Here is an 18,318-nt window from a genome sequence, read left to right as displayed (position 1 = left end):
TATCTCTTGCACAGATCAACTTGCCAGCTCTTTACTTCACCCCTCCCCCTCCTGGTTTCACCTATTGTGTTTCTTCCTCCCCTCTCACACCTTCTAACTCTGACTCCTGAACTTTTTTCCCTCCAGTCCTGATGAAGGGTCTCATCCCGAAACGTCGACTGTACTCTTACCCATAGATGCTGCCTGACCTGCTAAGTTCATCCAGCATGTTGTGTGTGTTGCTTGAAGTGTAATATTTATGCGATTATTTGATTTGGTAGATTATAATGTTGCTAGAATAACTTTACATCAGGATAGAGATAAGGTATGATTTTGGCTGGTTTGTCTTCACCACATCTTTACCACACCCAAACAAAAAGCATGAAACCCTGTTGTCATTCTGATCGAGCGTTTCATCATTGATTATTTTGGTGCTTTGATTATTTTGGTGCTTTGATTGTTTGAGCTTCCCTTTATTGAGGACACTTTGCTCACACTTCAGATATGCAAAAACCAGTCAGCTCAAACCCTGGGAGAGAAGTGATGGCAGCAATGTGTAGACTGCATGCACTCAGTAATAAAGATACCTCATTAGGTACAACTGTACACCTGCTCGTTAATGCAAATATCCAATCAAGCAATAATGTGGCAGCAACTCAGAAAGCATGTAGACATGGGCAAGAGGTTCAGATTTTTTTTCTCAGAATGGTGAAGAAATGTGACCTTTGTGACTTGCACTGTAGAATGATTGTTGGTGCCAGATGGGGTGGTTTGAGTATCCCAGAAGATGCTGACCTCCTGGGATTTTCACGCGCAACAGTCTCTAGAGTTTACAGGGAACAGAGCAAGAAACAAAAATATCCTGTGAGTGGCAGTTCAGTGGGCATAAACTCATTGTTAATGAGAGAGCTTTGTGGAGAATGGTCACACTATTTCAAGCTGACAGTAACTCAGATAACCACACATCACAGCAGTGCTGTGCAGAAGAGCATCTCTGAACACACAGCATGTCGAACTTTGAAGTGGATGGGTTACAGCAGAACATCATGAACCTACACTAATAAAGTGATTATTATAATAATAATCAAAACAGAAAATGATGGAAATACTCACAGCTCATGTTCCATTCATTTTACTTACTGCAAGTGTGGGTAAAGACAAATACCCAAGCTCATACGAGGGGTGATTGATAAGTTTGTGGCCTAAGGTAGAAGGAGTCTAGTTTAGAAAACTTAGCACATTTATTTTTCAACATAGTCTCCTCCTACACTTACACTCTTAGTCCAGCGGTCGTGGAGCATACGGATCTTGGACCTCCAGAAAGTGTCCACAGCAGGGGTGATTGATAAGTTCGTGGCCTAAGGTAGAAGGAGATGAGTTATACAGCTCTCATTATGTGCACTTACAGGTCAACTCTTTCAGTGGTTATGCAAAAAGTTTGAAGTTAATAACAGGGTGATTGATAAGTTCATGACCTAAGGTAGGAGATGAGTTATTAACTTCAAACTTTCTGCATAATCACTCAAAGAGTTGAACTGGATGTGCATGTAACAAGAGCTGTATCATTCATCTCCTTCTACCTTAGGCCACAAAGTTATCAATCACCAATGCTGCTAACACTTTCTGGAGGTCCAAGATCCGTATGCTCCACGACTGCTGGACTAAGTGTGTAAATGTAGGAGGGGACTACGTTGAAGAATAAATATGCTAGGTTTTCTGAAATTGACTCTTTCTTACTGTAGGTGATGAACTTATGAATCACCTCTCGTACATTTTCTGTGGAAAGAGAAACAGGGTTAACATTTCTGGTTGAAGATGTTTGGTCAGGACTGTGTGAAGGCGACAAAAAAAGTTTGTTAAGCTGGAGGGAGGGTAGGGGGGAGTTAATGTCTCTGAGAGGATAAAACTGGGGTGACAATGGAGCTAAACTGGAAAATGATCAGTAAGAGAATGGGGGCAGTTAAAGAGGGGAAGAACACAGACATAAGGGCACAGAAAAAATAATGAAGTGTGAAATACAAAGCAGCGGGAGGATGAGCTTATCCGATTGGAATGAGCGCGACCTCCACTCTTGTACAGAAGGGAAAGCAAGATGAGAGGGAACTCGCTGGGCCAGTATCACCGAATGGCGGCAGGTGTCTGATACAGACACAAATCAACTTCCGGAGCTCGTAAATTTGAACGTTATGTCCAGAAGGTGCTTCCTGCCCAGACTTGGGTTGGGCCTCAGTGTAATCGTACAGGAGGCCACAGACCAATAGGTCGGAGTGGTGGTGGGGGGGTGGGGTTGGATAGGGAATTAACACGGATCAGGAAGCCTAGTGCCAGCCCCCGTTGACTAAATGCTCTGCAAAGCCATCAGCCAGTCAGCATTTGATTCCTTCAGTGAACACTGAAGTCAATACACTAGGAAGGGCACTGATTTACTCAAAAAGACTGTCTGGGTCCCTGGATGGTGAATGTCATAACAAAGAGGTGGTTTGTGGGAAGAGAGAAGTGATTTTTGTGAAATGAAGAAAGAGGGGGAGAGGGGAAGATATGCAGCTGGTGGACTTTCTTTTAGGGTGTTGGAAATTAAGGAAAAAGATGTGTTGAATGTGGAGCTTGGTAAGGTGGGAGATGAGGACCAGGGCTACACTCTCTGCATTTTGTGCTGGAGAAGAGTGAGAGAGCTGAGAGAGCAGACTGAGCTGGGTTGTTCAAGAGCTTTCATCTCCACTACTGGTTAAGATGGCACCGAGCTGAGGTATCTTTTGAGGCTGTGGCTCAGACAATTGATTATTAGGTTCATAGCAATGGTTTTTGGTGGGGGGGGGGCGGCGTGGGGAGTTAGCAGACAGGTCAGGGCTTAGGCATAGGGATGAGGGCGAATTAGATGTCGGGCAGTAGATGAAGAATCAGGAGCAGGAGTGGTGATTGGAGTCCAGGTTAGAGCATCCTGTATCATAGGCCAGGATTCTGTCAATACTGAGAGGCCGGTTATCTGGAGGTTGAAACCTGAAGGTCAAAGAACAAAATCGGAGTCTGGAGATTGAGGGCCAAAGGCCAAAACATCTGGGTCTGTGGGTGCACCAGTGCCTGAAGGTTGGAAGGCCAATGTCTGGGAGTCTGAGAGTTCCAGCCAAGGAATGGTGATCAGAGGATGGGTGATCAAAGGACAGGTAATCAGATGGCCAGAGGGCTGGTGGTCAGAGGCCTGGAAGCAGGGGGCTGGTGGTCAGAGGCCTGGAGGCAGGGGGCTGGTGTCAGAGGCCTGGAAGCAGAGGGCTGGTGGTCAGTGGCTGGAGGCAGGGGGCTGGTGTCAGAGGCCTGGAGGCAGGGGGCTGGTGGTCAGAGGCCTGGAGGCAGGGGGCTAGTGGTTAGAGGACTGGAGGCAGGGGGCTAGTGGTTAGAGGACTGGAGGCAGGGGGCTGGTGGTTAGAGGACTGGAGGCAGGGGGCTGGTGGTCAGTGGCTGGAGGCAGGGGGCTGGTGGTTAGAGGACTGGGGGCAGGGGGCTGGTGGTCAGAGGCCTGGAGGCAGCCGGCTGTTTTTGCTTGTGTTGTTCAGCTGAACTTGGTGGCCATGCTGTGTTGGTGCCGGAGCGTGTCATGGCACTTGTGGGCTCCCCCAGCACAACCTCAGGTTGTGTTGGCTGTTAATGCAAACAAACGTTTGACTAAGTGTTTTAATGTACATGTGATAAATAAATCTGAACAATGGGAGAGGGAAAGCCACGGTTCAGGAAGAATAATGACATTTCCAACACAGTTCCAGGAGGGGCAATCATTACTGATTATTGAAATCTTATTTTTAGTGCTAGGACATTCTCTCCCCCCACCCCATACTGGATCCTCCTTTCCAGAGCTCCTGTGCTCCTCTAAAATTTCACCCAAGTCACTGTCCTCCTTGTAGGGCTGAACTCTGAGCATCCACTGATGGTATTGTATCTTAGTCTGATTGTGCCCATGTCTGATTTCCAGTCTCCAGCAGTTCTCTGTGATTTCTTCAAAGCATCACCAGCCTCTTCGCCCTGTCCTATGGCAATCTCCACATGTGTTGGTTTTCCTGACTGAGATGGGACCAGCTCGCTGAGCACCGTGGGTGGCATGACGAGTCGGCCCTAGGGGCCCGCTTCTATGCTGTGTGACTCTATGAGGTGGACGACTGCAGGCCTGGACGAAAGCTCATTCTCCATGACACCATCAATGGCTCTACACACTGATTGTCGCTGATTAAGAGGAGACTGGTACTCACAAACTAAAATTCAATGTCCTGTTAATGTTTCGCAGAGGATCTGAGTACGAACAGCCATCCAGTCTTTGTTCTCAACGAGATCAGTCTGTGGCCCAGTCTGTATCTGTAGAAAAAACTAGCTGACTTAGCCTTTGTCCTCTGTTTGTATCTCCCTTGGACACAAAGTCCTTGCAGTCATCAGCCTTGCCTTTAACACTGAATACAACTATGAAGGTATTTCTGCTCATAGTAAGTTTGGGTTCAAACATTTTGAATTCTGACTAGAGATGTGCCTGATTAGTTGCCAAGTTGCTTCACAAATGCCATTTGGCACTTGCACCACTTACAAGAAAAGCCATTGTGCAGTTTGAGAGGTGTCAAGTGTGAGGTCGTGCATAGGAATGGTGCAGAGTGAGTCCTGCCCAAGGGAATTTGACAGCTGGCTGAAAGAATGCCTGTGTATTATGTGAAAAGTTCCCAACATCCCAAAACTTTCCAAACTGTAAACAATTACAGAAAAACTAGTTCATATGCATGCAAGGTACTCAGTGCCTATATTGAAATGGATGTAGAAACCGCTCATGTTTTGGATCCAAAATGGAACAGGTTGTTCATTTGAATCCTCTGCCATTAGTGCTGGGGAATCTTCACCCATACTTCCACACTGAACTTCGTGAACAGTTCAATGAACAGTAACTTACTGGTTTATTATTGTCACATGTGCCAAGAAAGGCTTTGTCTTGCATACTGTTCATGCAGATCACAGCATGGCATAGTTCATTGAAGCAGAGCAAGATCAAACAGTAACAATACAGAATAAAGTGTAACAGCTACAGAGAGAGTGCAGTGCAGGTAAATAATAAAATGCATCATCATAATAAGTTTGATTGTGATATCAAGAATCCATTTAATTGTGCTAGGGAACCATTTAGTGGTCTTATAACAGCAGGTGTCCTTGAGCCTGGTGATGTGGACTTTTAGACTTCTCCCTAATGGGGTGGGGGGGAAAGAGAGGATTTTGGGGTGGGGAGGTCTTTGATTATTGTGGCTGCTTTAAATCTCATTATTGGGTACGCATAGCAAACGTCATTAATTACGTGTGAAGAACAAGAAACGAGAACTGTGAAGTGAATTAACCTGGAAGAATAAACGTTACAGAACAACCGAAGAGCACTGTCTGCTATTTCCTAGATTGCTTCCTTCTGCAAGTAGCTTGTACAAAGGCAGGCAGACTCGGGGAAATTCATTAGAGGCCACCCATAAAGACAGACAGTAATATATGTGAAGGACAGGTTTCATTAATTGAAACTTGAACACAGACTGGAGTATTCTTTTAAAAGCCAACAGAAATCAAACAAATTTGAATGGATTCTAACTTTAAATGTATGCCAGTTTTACTGAATTTTGTCATTCATTATTATACAATGTCTGGTAACTCTGTGACAATATCTTATGATGATGCACAATTGAGATCTTTATGTACTTTTTCAGGTTTGTTATTGAACATGTTTTACATTTAAATCAAACCTGCTTAGATTACTGTGTTTATATTCCCATTGTGAATGTGTTATTAGTGACAGTCACTCCTCTCATTATACCCTTAAAGTTCAAATGTAAGTATTGTTTTCCTCATGAACTGTCTGGGATTTTCACTCAATAATTAGCGTACAAGCTATTAGCGTGGAATTTAATGTCCAAATAATGACTTCAATTCCAGTCCCTTTAATATCCAAGTCCTGGAAACAAGCATTTTAAAGGGGCTGTATCAATTGCAGAAATGTTTCTCATGTTTCTGATCAGGCAACACATCCAGTATTACAAATCTTTTAATTTAAAATATTGTAAGTGGAACTTCCACTACTTATTTGTCCACACAGATGAAACAAAAAGCAACATGCGATATAACTGGCTTTTAATCTACAGTAAATAAATTCTGAAGTTGTATGCTCACCACTGCAAAAGTGGCTGACTGAGGATGCAAGCTTCATTTTGCAAGCATTTGAATTTATTCTGTGTGTCCCAATTCAATGCTTTTTTTTTCATTTTATTATTTCCTGCCCGGTTATTTCATTTTTTTTCCCCCTTTTGCTCTGTGTCACTCAGTCAGTTCTCTGATATGAAGCCTTGTGTCATGAATTTATTTGCAGGTCTCGTTTTCTAATCTGTGAAATTCTTTTCCAGTTGCCGGATTCATTATAAGGATATGTACAATTTGTTACGCATTATCTCACCACCTCTTGGCTTAGGAAAGAACTGCCCTCATGGGTTGGCCTATAAGGTTTGGAATTCACCTGGTACATGGATAATCCCAATAGTCCTGACTGTCTGCATTTGACTAGGAATGATTGACCTAATCATCATGTATGATTCATTCCAGTATTTGGCTTTTATGAGTTTGCTGGAAACTTGGCATGCAGCCCTGAAAGAAGCCATCATTAATACTACCATTCTACCATTTACTAAACTGTCAATCATTCTTTATTGAAACAAGGATTAGGAGCCTAGATTTCATGGTGAAGATGCATTCCTGTGCAAAACCTGCATTTGCATTGGAAAATCTTGCACTGATGTTTTGCAATATAATTAACCTGGATTCTGCTTTGTTTTTCCATGTTTGTGATCGTTCCCTTTTTTGTGTTTCTTTTTTGGTTTTTACCTCATTTATTTTGTCAAGTGGGCGCATCACTTACAGTGACATGTATGAGATGCTGAGACACATGTGTCCTCCCTTGGGCCTGGGAAAGAAATGTCCTGCAAGAATCGCCTACAAGGTAGCATATGAACCAAGTGTACACAAGCCAGCCCCGTGTGTCCAGTCCAGATCTGTGCTTTATTTTGTGTGCTGTTATATTTCTGTAACCATTGCATTCTTCCATTTCTTATTCAAAAGTCACATTGTCAATAATACTTAAACTCATCTACGTCTTTCCTAATTGAAAAGCTTTGAGGGGTATTATTCCAAGGAACAATATCTCCCTTCGGATAAGTCCATTTTAAAATAAAATAATTTGTTCCAAATCTTAGCACATAAACACGCTCATAGGAATGCTCAGTAAAAAGGGTTATTTTTACTCCAAGTATTGTTGCTCAGGCCCTTAATGCAGATAATCCAGTTATACTTAATATTTATTATCTTATAATAAAGGAAAAAGCAGCACCACAAAGTTTGTATCAAGTAAGCTGGGCTTCTCCCTCAACTTCTCCTCTTTCCCTTCTCTTTCATCCCTCCTCTCTCCAGCCCCTGCTCACTCCCCCCTTATCTTCCCTCACCCAGTCTTCTCTTGCTCCTTTTCACCTTCCCTCTCCCCCTCTCAACCCCTCACCTTCCCTCTCCCCAACCTTCTCTCTTTTTCCTCTTACCTTTCCTCTCCCTCTCCCCCTCCTCCTCACCTTCCCTCTCCCCAACCTTCTCTCTTTCTCCTCTTACCTTTCCTCTCCCTCTCCCCCTCCTCCTCACCTTCCCTCTCCCCAACCTTCTCTCTTTCTCCTCTCACCTTTCCTCTCCCTCTCCCTCTCCTCCTCACCTTCCCCCTCCCCTCACCCCTCTTCTCCGTTCTCCCTTGTCTCTCTCCTTTTCACCTTCCCTCTCCACCTCTGCCCCTCACTTTATTCTCCCCTTTCTCTCCCCCTCTTAACTTCCTTTCCCCCTTCCCTTTCCCTCCTTTCAACTTCCCTCTCCCCTCTTACCTTCCCTCTCCCTCTCTTTCTCCCCCACCTTCCCTCTCCCTCCTCTTCACCTTCTCTCTGTCCCCTCTCTCCCCTTTTCTCTCCCCCTCTCCCTCTCAGCTTCCCTCTCCTGCCCCCACCTTCTCTTTCCCCCTTTCTTTCCCTCTCTCTCCTATCTCTTCCCCCTCACTTACCCTTTCCCCCCCTCTCTTCCCCTACTCTACCCCCCTCCTCTAATCTCTCTCTCTCCCCCCATCCTTCTCTCGTGTGGTTAGGTTGCAAATGGGTTCTGATGAAGTTACTGCGTTTCCTTTGATGGCTCCTTGAATATGAAGAAACTAAAATAATGACATGATCTGTTAATGGCAGGTGTTGACATCATGCTGGTTAAAAATTAAATGCAAGATATCAATGTTTATTCAGTCCAGCATCTGAACACCAAAGTCTTCATTAGCTGATGTCACTTCTTTTCATTCAACTTTTGTGTTGAGTGACTTCACAAAACCAACCAAAATAGTTATAATTTCCTGTTCCATATCCTTAAAAAAACAATCAGAAGTTAGTTCTGCATCCTGATTTTCTGAAACGAAAAGGAGTTGCATGCAGGATGATAGGTTGGGGTGGGAGGGGGCAGGTTTATGTCAGGGGAGAGTGAGGCAGTCAGAGCAGAAACCAGCCAGTCTGTAAGTAAAAACGAGAAATTCTGCGGATGCTAGAAACCCAAACCTCAATGTAAAGAGTGGGCTTGAAGAGTGAGAAACAGTTTGCCTATTAGTTAAATAATTTCCATGCTCAGAGCTTGGGGGGGTGGGGTGGGGGGATAATTAAAATGTTTTAAATAAATAATTTTCCCAATATTTGTGTAATCAATACCCACTTGTTTTCACAATTGAGTTGCAATACATTGAACTATATATTTGCAGTTATCACTGTTACTAAATATAACAGCACCTTCTGGTTTTGAATTTGTAGATGTGCAGTGGAACATTGTAATTGTATTTTGTGTATACTCTCTTTGAAGTTAATTTCTTTTAAATTGATCTTACCAGTTGTATTGAACCATACCTTGTAGCACTTTTCTTTATTTCACTTCTCTGTCCACCTACTGTTTGCAAGATGATCTTTTCTTTAAATCTTATTGAAGCTTAAAATCTGCTTTTCTATTTCAATAAAAGACTCTAAGGTTGTTTTTTTTTGTCTCTCTCTCTCTCTCTCTCTCTCTCTCTCTCTCTCTCTCTCTCTCTCTCTCTCTCTCTCTCTCTCCCTCCCTCTCTCTTTGTTCTGTAATTGTACAATGGCCTCTCAGATCTTCCACAGCCTCTCTTCAGAATAGCAGGACAAGATCCCTGTACAGTTCATGTGCTGTTGCATTCCTGCATGGGCTCCATTGCTAGTCTTTTGAATTGGATAACAAGTCTCTGCCTGCTCTTGCTCTGGTGGAGAACACTCCATCTGCCTGCTCATTGCTCTGCAACTCACTTTTTTTTTCCTCTTCTCCCTGTTGTTCATCTCTCTCGCTCCTGAATGCATTTGCCATTGGAATAAGTTGTTGGTTGCATTGTGCTGTTACCAGACGAATGAATGTTCACTTGTGTTAACCTTTGATCTGCTGACTATGCCCTGATTACACATTATTAGCACCTTGTACAAAGTTGGGAACTGCACGTTTGTTTGTCGTGCCCCAAGTTACCGACGTATTATCAATTCAGTATTTTCTTCTCAGAAGAAAAATGCCCCAAACTTGGTGCTTTCGTATTCCTGCTGGTCCTCTTCAGACACCTGAAAGATGAGATGCTGGAATGACAAGTGAAGTGATTACCAGTATTCGCACTAAAGCTATTTTCAGCCTTAAACTTGGCTACGTCTGTGCTTGAAATGCAGATTAGTAAAATAAAATTCCTCCAGAATACAGAATCTGGCAGTTAACAATTTATTCATAAATGCTTAATACCAAAAAATATTCCAGATGAAGCCACACCCTCTTTCAAAGCTTGTTTTCCAAGCATTTCTGCAAGAAGTGGGAAACTTTTTCCTAAATCTCTCTAGTCTGTACATCTTAGTAAAGAAACTGGTTTGATGAGTCAGCAAATAAATGGCTAACATTGTTGAAAACATATTTAGACAAATGTATGGTAGTTCAGTATGACAAGTGCAGAAATCGCCACTAACTGTCCCCATTACAATTCACTTCCAGCGCCTTGTAAGGATGAACATGCCGATTGCTGAGGATGGTTCTGTGCATTTCACTTCGACCTTGATGGCATTAATTAGAACAGCCCTTGATGTCAAAATTGCTACAGGTGAGTAATTGTCTTTGCCCCTGTATCCAATAATGCAATTCCTGTGGAATACAATTGAGGACATTATATCTACAGAAGGAAGATTATCTCAAAACGTTGAAGTTCAAAGTAAATTTGTTATCTATCTATATATATAATTATATACATGTGTGTGTGTGTGTGTGTGTGTGTGTGTGTGTGTGTGTGTGTGTGTGTGTGTGTATATATACAACCCTGAGATTCATTTACCAGTGGGCAATCACAGTAATTACAAGAAATGCAATAGAATCAGTGAAACACACTAACACACCCAGCAGAATGGACAAACAACCAACATGCAAAAGACAACAAACTGTGTAGATACAAAAAGCAAGAGAAAAAAATAAACAATAAATATCAAGAACATTGGATGAAGAAACCTTGAAAGTGAGTCCATAGTTGTGGGAACATTTCAGTGACAGGGCAAGTGAAGTTATCCCCTCTGGTTCAAGAGCCTGATGGCTGAAGGGTAATAACTATTCCTGAACCTGGTGGTGTGGGTCCTAAGGCTTCGATACCTTCCTCCTGATGGCAGCCACAAGAAGAGAGCCTGGCCTGGGTGGTTGGGGTCCCTGGTGTGGACCAGAAATGAATGATAGGCTTCTTTACTTAAGGAAGTGGTTGAAGCAGCTAAAAGGGCAGCATTTAAATGGCATTTGGACAAATATGTGGATAGAAAAGGTTAGACAGATACAAACCAAAGGTGGACAAATGGAGCTGATTTAAAGGGCATCCATGCTCTGTTGCCATATAAACCTGTGAGTACAGTGGTTTGAGAAGGCACCTCTCTATGTCAGGAGCAGGGGAATAATTGCAGCCATGGCAGCAAAGCCTGAACTTCATAGATAATTAAACTCCAGTGGTGGTTTTGGAACAAGTACTCTACATTTCTTCACTCCTATCTTTAAAAACTTTGAAGAACTCTGGAGCAGGTGTTCAGTGGCAGGTCTGGTCAGTTAAAGGAGGACAACTGAACCGAGCTGAACTTCCCTCAGGGCCAGGGTTTCCATCAATCTTCCCTGCTGCGTATCTGTGAATGTTAGAAGATTTTGAAAAAAGTCTCTGGGCTACTCAGTCAAAATAGCCTTTACTCAACACACTGGCCCAAAGAGGTTTCTACTGACATCTTTGTTCAGATGGACAATTGATGTGGATATGTGTCACTGGTAAATCACTTTACTTCCTTATTATAATACACAAGAGGCAACTGGAGCCTGCAGGTACTCTGCCTCATTAGTCAATTCCACTCCCCCCCCCCGCCTTATTTCCCCTGTAGCACCACAACCTACTCCTACCGTAAGCATAAATAACACAATTAATATCAATACATAAAGATTAGTCCAAATACGTAGAGAGATTGCATGTCCATAAAGTGACACTAGGCAAAGGAGTGCCTGTTCCTAAGGTGACTCTGACAGGAAACGATAAGGCATAGGTCGTGGTGGGATGGCTTAATAGGTGGAGGTGTTGATCAGCCTCATGGCTTGGGGGAAGTAACCATTTTTGAGTCTGGTGGTCCTGGCGTAGATGATGCACAGCCTCTTCCCTGATGGGAGTGGGACAAATAGTCTATAAGCGGGGTGGGTGGGATCCTACGTGATACTGCTGGCCTTTCTGTGTCTATGCCCTTGGTGGTGGGTAGGCTGCTGATGATGAGGCGCTGGGCACCGTCCCAGCTGTTGGTCAGGAGACCTGCATTTCCAGAACCACTTGGCTTGAGCCGAGCTGCTCCATGTGGCAACAACACCAGCAACCTCCCCAACGCAACGTAGAAGAACACGGCACAGAAACAGTCCAGAGTGACTGTGCCAACACAACATATCTTAGCCAATCTGTCTGATCTGCCAGCAACTAAGTGACAGAAGCTGTTGTCAACAGTGACATCAAGAGCACCTTCTCAGTAATGTGTTCTTTGTCAGGTCCACTTAGTTCCACTTAACAACTCGGCCCTTGGTTCCCAGGGAAGAACAGGGTAACAGTCCTTGACAACAAGCAGGCTTTGCTTGGGTGGGGCATCGAGAAGCTGAGGTAATTCTGAAGTTCGTGGCATTGCTATGAAAACGCTCCAGTGAGTTGGAATCGTACCCCATACAAAGGAAACTCAAAAGATCCGCAAATACCAGAAATAAAAATGGAAAATGCTTGGGAAAAAAAAAGTGGGCAGGCAAGTCACAACAGAGTGAGTGATTGAGTGTGGCCTCCTTCAGTCAGGGTCGAACATCTAGATACGCAAGCCTGGGCACTCTGATATGGAGAGCAAGCTTTTCCCATTCTCTGGATGTGAGCCAACAGGAATTGGTATTGGGTTATTATTGTCACATGTAGTGAATTACAGTGAAGAGTGTGTCTTGCGTACTGTTCATACAGATCAAATCATTACACAGTGGATTGAGGTAGAACAAGATAAAACAGTAACAATACCGAATAAAGTGTTAACAGGTGAAAATTTAGGCAGATGGAAGTGGGTGGGGCAGACAGATGTCGATGAGTGAAATCAGATAAGGGAGGCATGATGTACAGATGGAACTATGTGGAGCAAAGCATAGGAAAGGTGATGCAAGGTAGAAGAAGTCCAGGTTGAGAGGTACAGTATGTGAGGGAGGGGTGGGTGGTATGTCACCAAAGACTCACAAATTTCTGCAGATATACTGTGGAGAGTATTCTAGGTGGCTGCATCACCATGTGCTGCAGAGAGGCCACTGCACGGGATCAGAAAAAACCTGCAGAGAATTGCAAACTCAGCCAGCTCCACCGTGGACACTAGCCTCCCCAGCATCAAGGGCATCTTCAAAAGGCACTGCCTCAAAATGGCAGAATCCGTCATTAAGGACCCTCCATCACCCAGGACAAGCCCTCTTCTCATTGCTACCATTAAAGAGGAGGTACCGGAACTTGATGACCCACACTCAGTGTTTTTGAACAGCTTCTTTCCTTTCACCATAAGACTTCTGAATGCACAACGAGCCTGTGTACACAACCTCAATATTTTCTTTGTTTAGTTTTTGCTCTCTTTTTGTGTGACTTATTTATATATATTTCTTACTGTAATGCACTGCTGCTGCAAAACAATAAATTTCACGACATATGCCAATGAGATTGAACCTGATTCTAGTCTATAAGATGCCTTGCATAATGTCCATACAGATCAGATCATTGAGGTAGACAAAGATGGAGATGCAGGGAAAATTCTAAGTGCAGTGCAGGTAAAGAATAAAGTGCAAATTCATAACAAGGTAGATTGTGAGGTCAGGAGTCTATCTTATTGTACAAGAGGACATTACAAGAGTGCTAACATTTCAGGTTATACCTGCAGCCAAAGCATGAGACCAGCAGCTTCATTGAGCAAAGCCAGCACCCTCCACTGTCCTCCACCCCTCTTCTTCAAGATCATTTCATGAAAGATTAAGTCAGACCCCCCCCCCCAAATGTATCACACATGCAAAAATGTGAAGATGCTTAGGTGTCTCTGAAAGCCTACCACTACCTATCCTGCTCCCCCTGACCCAGTGTTGGTGGCTTGCTTGGCCACTGGGACTGAAGGAAACGTGGGGCAGGGAAGGTGGCGGTGGTGAGGAGGGCTTTGAATGGTCTTTCTGGTGGTTCTTCCTTGCCAGTTTATTATGGTCACATGGACTGAGAAACGATGAAAACGTTCAGACAGCTCATTCCACACACACATAAACAGAGAGCAGAATGGAGATTATATGTTGCAGTTCCAGAGAAAGCGTGGTGCAGTAGATAAGTAAAGTGCAAGGGCCAAGACAAGTTCATCCTTCAGCTGATGAAAAGTCCATCCAGGAGTCTGATGACAGTGGGATAGAAGCTGTCCTTGAGTCTGCTGGTTTGTGTCCTCGGGCTTCACTGATGTACTGATGTTCCTTGGCTGATCTGTTAATCAGTAAAAGTGTTCCAGCCCTCACACCAGCTTAATTGCTTCAACATCCACTCCTTCTCCTGGACAGACTATGGTTGCAAAGTGGGCATCGTGTGGGTTTTTCCAGCTTTTGTTCTCGAGTGTACCTGGTGACTGGGAAGTCTACAACGAACTTGCCCAGGGATATGGGGTTAGAGGGAATGATCACCCACGATCTTACTAAATGATGGAATGGCCACTGACTTTCCTGTCAGAGATCTTTCATTTTAAGATGGGGAGAGGGGAAGAGGGATGAAAGGAGGGAAGATCTATGATAGGGAGGATGCAAGAAGGGATAAAATGTTGCGAGGCAAGGGAGCCTTCTTAAAACTTAATTTCTCTTGAACCTTTTCAGTTCTGACATAAGATTGTAGACCTTCAAAGTTGACTCATTTAATCCCCTCCACAGATGCTGCTTGGCCTGCTGTGTACATGTAGCATTTTCTGTGTTTATTTCAGATTTCCAGACCTGCTGTTTTCTTTAGGAAGAAAATTAATGAGCTTTATGCCAATACTGTGCTAAAATTTATTACAATAGGAAAGTGAAGATCGATCGAGAGAACAGTCATATTTCAAATCCTAAAATGATCCTATTTAATATTAATGAGATGTTTTACTGGCTTTGACTTGCTGAAGATAAAAAATAGTTAATGGTCCATTACTTCAGTGTGCGCAGGATACTAATTAAAGCTTAATGATTGCGTTTTGAGCTGGAGCACAAAGAACAGAAAGAAATGGGCATGCACTTTTATGAAGAGAGCCACACTGGGCAGACAGTACCACCTTAAATCTTGTGGCTTATGAAATTTGTCTTTCTGTAATGATAAAAAAAGGTTGTTAGTTACACAGTTGGCTGTTTTAGTCGGTGATAAGGCAGACTAGAATGATATGACAATGAGCAAATATTGGTTATTTGAGAGCTGGCATGTACTAAGATATTAGTTTACCATTTCTGAGAGAACCATACCGATTTATTTGGACACTTCTGTATTTATAATGTTCATTGTACTATATTTTACTGGACTCCCTTGTCTTCTTTGAAATCGGAATAGTATCTTGTATCAAAACACAGTGGCAGTTTACTTTTTAAGTTGATGTTGTTTTCCCCTGTAGCACTAGCTTCCAGTCAAGATGGTGCCAAGCTGCAACATCTGTCGAGATCGTGGCTCAGATATAGTTGTTCTTAGGATTGTAGGGATGGTTTCGGGGATAGCACAGGGATTTAGGGGCCAGGTTAGGGTTTAGGTTCAGGGATGAGGGGGAGTTAGAGGTCACGCCTGAGCCCAATTTGGAGCACGGTATGGTCAGAGGCCAGTGATCCCTGTGGTCCATGACAGAGGTTGGCAAGCCCCATCAGCGAGAGCTGGTGACCCCACCCCTCCCCAGGTCGGCAAGTCCAGGGGCTGGAGGGCCACGTGAGTCCAGTACAAGGCCTGGAGTTCGAGTTCCTCTGATTGGTGAGTCCTGGTGTCAAAGATCAAAGCCCAAAGGGCTGCAAGTCCACTGGGGAAAAGCAAAGGTCCAATGTCTAGGAGTCCATGAGGCTGGAGGTTCTAAGGTGGCCTCTCCTGGGGTTAAAGGCTTGTCTGTGGGTGTGAGTGGATGGGTGGGGGGGGGAGGAAAGGGGCTTGTTTTGCTGCTGTTATTTTGTTTTGTCCCTTTAATGTTGGTGTTGCTCGAATTGTTCTACTGGACATAGGGGGCATGCTGTATTGATGCTGGAAAGTGTGGCGACATTTGCAGGCTGCCCCCAGGTCATCCTCAGATTGTGTTGGTTGTTAATGCAAACAATGCATTTCGTTGTACACGTGATACATAATTGTCTACAGAACATGATGTGAACATGGTCCGCAATCACAAGAGTCATTCCTTCCTTCCTTTCCAAGATTGCGCCCTGAGAATTGCTAGTCTGCGAGGAAGAAGCTGCCTGTAGCACTTTTCAAAGTGCATTGCATGTTTCAAACGGAGGGCTGTTGGAGACATTCTGAATTCTCAACCAGGACGGGAGCAAACCTTACCTTTCATCTAAAGGAAAAGCCGACAGCTGCAGGGAAGATTCACAAATATTCTGTATAGTCTATACGGGCAGGTCACATTACAGCACGTGGATGATAAAATCAGACCAATGCTTGCAGTTGAGATGGAAGTTGAATAAGCATAAATGAGAAAAATCTGTAACTGGTTCAAACGATGCCATTGTAGCCAATTGAAAGCAGAACTGACAGACTATTACAAGGCTTCAGAAGACAATTCTAAGTATTCTTAAGAAACTTAACACGTAATTTTTTTATATAATGATACAGTCTAAAGATTCACTCGTGGGATTGCTTGAGTCTAGTGTGACATTTTAACTCCGAAGGATTTTTACTGGAGTTTATGACAGAACTAGCATGATGCACAGAGCAGAGTTGGCAACCACAGATGACATTTACACCATAGCTTGTCAAACAGAGGCTTAGTTCCCATTTTGAAAAAGAAACAAGCGATGCGTTGACAAATTTTGAAAAACATCAGTGAAGCAATTATTCAAATTCTATCAGTAAAAATAGTTATTTGACTGCCAGCGAAATGAAGGTGCGGTGATTTGTGTGTACTGTAAGTTTGAGCTGGGCTCACAGCAAAGTTGTACACAGTTCTAGCTTAGAAAATGTACTCACAGTAGTCAGTTTAAAGAGCTGTGGACATAGAAACTGAAGTAATAAAAAGAGAAAATGCTAGAAGCATCAATGAGGGGTCTTGAACCTTGAACATTGACTATTTCTCTTTCCACAGACCTGCCTGACTTGCTGAGTTTTTCGATCGCAAACACAAAAAAATCTGCAGATGCTGGAAATCTGATTAACACACACAAAATGCTGGAGGAACTCGGCAGGCCAAGCACCAGCTGTGGAAAAGAGTACAGTTGTCGTTTCGGGCCAAGTCCTGGGGAAAGGTCTCAGCCTGAAACACCGACTGTACTCTTTTCCATAGATGGTGCCTGGCCTGCTGAGTTCCTAAAGCATTTTGTGTGTGTTGCTGAGTTTCCCAGTATTTTCGGTTTCTTTAATGTGTGCAGATGTTTTTTTAATGTCAGAACCTGCAGCAATTTCCCAATAAAAACACAGTTTCTCCTCCAGTAAGATGTCATTAACGGAGGAAAATTATACAGCTAAAATAAATCTCAGTCACTTGCAGCAGCATGATAGTCAATAATAAAAAAAACCTTAGACATTGGAACTCTAAACTAAAGAGAAAATGCTGGAGATAACAAGCAGGTCAAGCAGTATCTGTAGAGAAACAATCTTTCATCAGAACTGGAAAAAATCAGGAAACAACTGTATCTAAATTACATGGAATTGAGTGGGAGGGGGAATGAACAGGGAATGTATGATATAGGATCCTGCACTTTGTCCACTTTTCCAGTCAATTCCCTCATCCCAATATAAGATAAACATTTATCTCTCTTAATCCTGGATATATCTGAGCATGATTCTGAGTTTGTATATACCACAGATATATGACCTTTCATGAAGTTCTTCCACATCTGTTGAGCCAAGAAAATACACTTTGAAGATGTGATGCCATTGAGAGGAGAGGCTGTTGAACAGCAAGGTCAACAAAGGATCAGTGAGATAACTAATCTAATCTGGTGCTCTGGTTGAATATTGGCCAAAACATCAAAGGACCTCCAATCCACTTCTCCAAAACAGGCCACAGAGTCCTGAACATGCACCCAAGCTGGCAAACCAGATCTCAGGTCAAAATCTCTCCAAAAATGTGGTCCCTCCCATAGAGCACAGAGTCTCCTCGGTCTGTTGAAGTGCCATACTAAACATACACTCAAATGGCACCTGAATCAGCAATTTAATATTTCACATCAAAAAAAGTTATCACTTAACATGAAAAGTTAATATTAATATAATCAGCCTGTTTGATTAATGATATTTCTTACAGGAATTTTGTATTCAATATAAAAAAACTTGCTATTTTTAGCAACTCTACCTGTAGCCCTAAATTGATTTATGAAAAATGCTATTCAGATAATTAGTTTGCATTGCAATTGCAGATCCTCATTGTCATGGGTGGATAAGAAAAGTTTACTTCTATGGTCTCAATTTGAAATACCATCTTATTCTGAATTCTGTATTCCCCTTTTGATAAATCAGCCTTGTCACAAACAAGAGAAAATCTGCAGATGCTGGAAATCCAAGCAATACACACAAAATGCTGGAGGATCTCAGCAGGCCAG

The 18,318-nt window shown here is 43.1% G+C and overlaps 1 protein-coding gene across 1 annotated transcript in view; it reads left to right on the top strand.

Annotated features, from left to right (window-relative positions):
• LOC132407260 (probable voltage-dependent N-type calcium channel subunit alpha-1B) overlaps window positions 1-18,318 on the top strand; it is a 547,279-nt gene that overhangs the window by 487,566 nt on the left and 41,395 nt on the right. Inside the window, exons 38-39 of the mRNA XM_059993521.1 lie at window positions 6,868-6,964; window positions 10,054-10,159. Coding sequence (XP_059849504.1) covers window positions 6,868-6,964; window positions 10,054-10,159 — 203 coding nt within the window. The remainder of the gene's footprint in view (window positions 1-6,867; window positions 6,965-10,053; window positions 10,160-18,318) is intronic.

The sequence above is a fragment of the Hypanus sabinus genome, chromosome 18, assembly GCF_030144855.1.
Source record: "Hypanus sabinus isolate sHypSab1 chromosome 18, sHypSab1.hap1, whole genome shotgun sequence".
Lineage (NCBI taxonomy): Eukaryota > Metazoa > Chordata > Chondrichthyes > Myliobatiformes > Dasyatidae > Hypanus > Hypanus sabinus.
The sequence above is the reverse complement of the archived record's forward strand: the minus strand, read 5'-3'. Positions and strand labels throughout refer to the sequence as shown.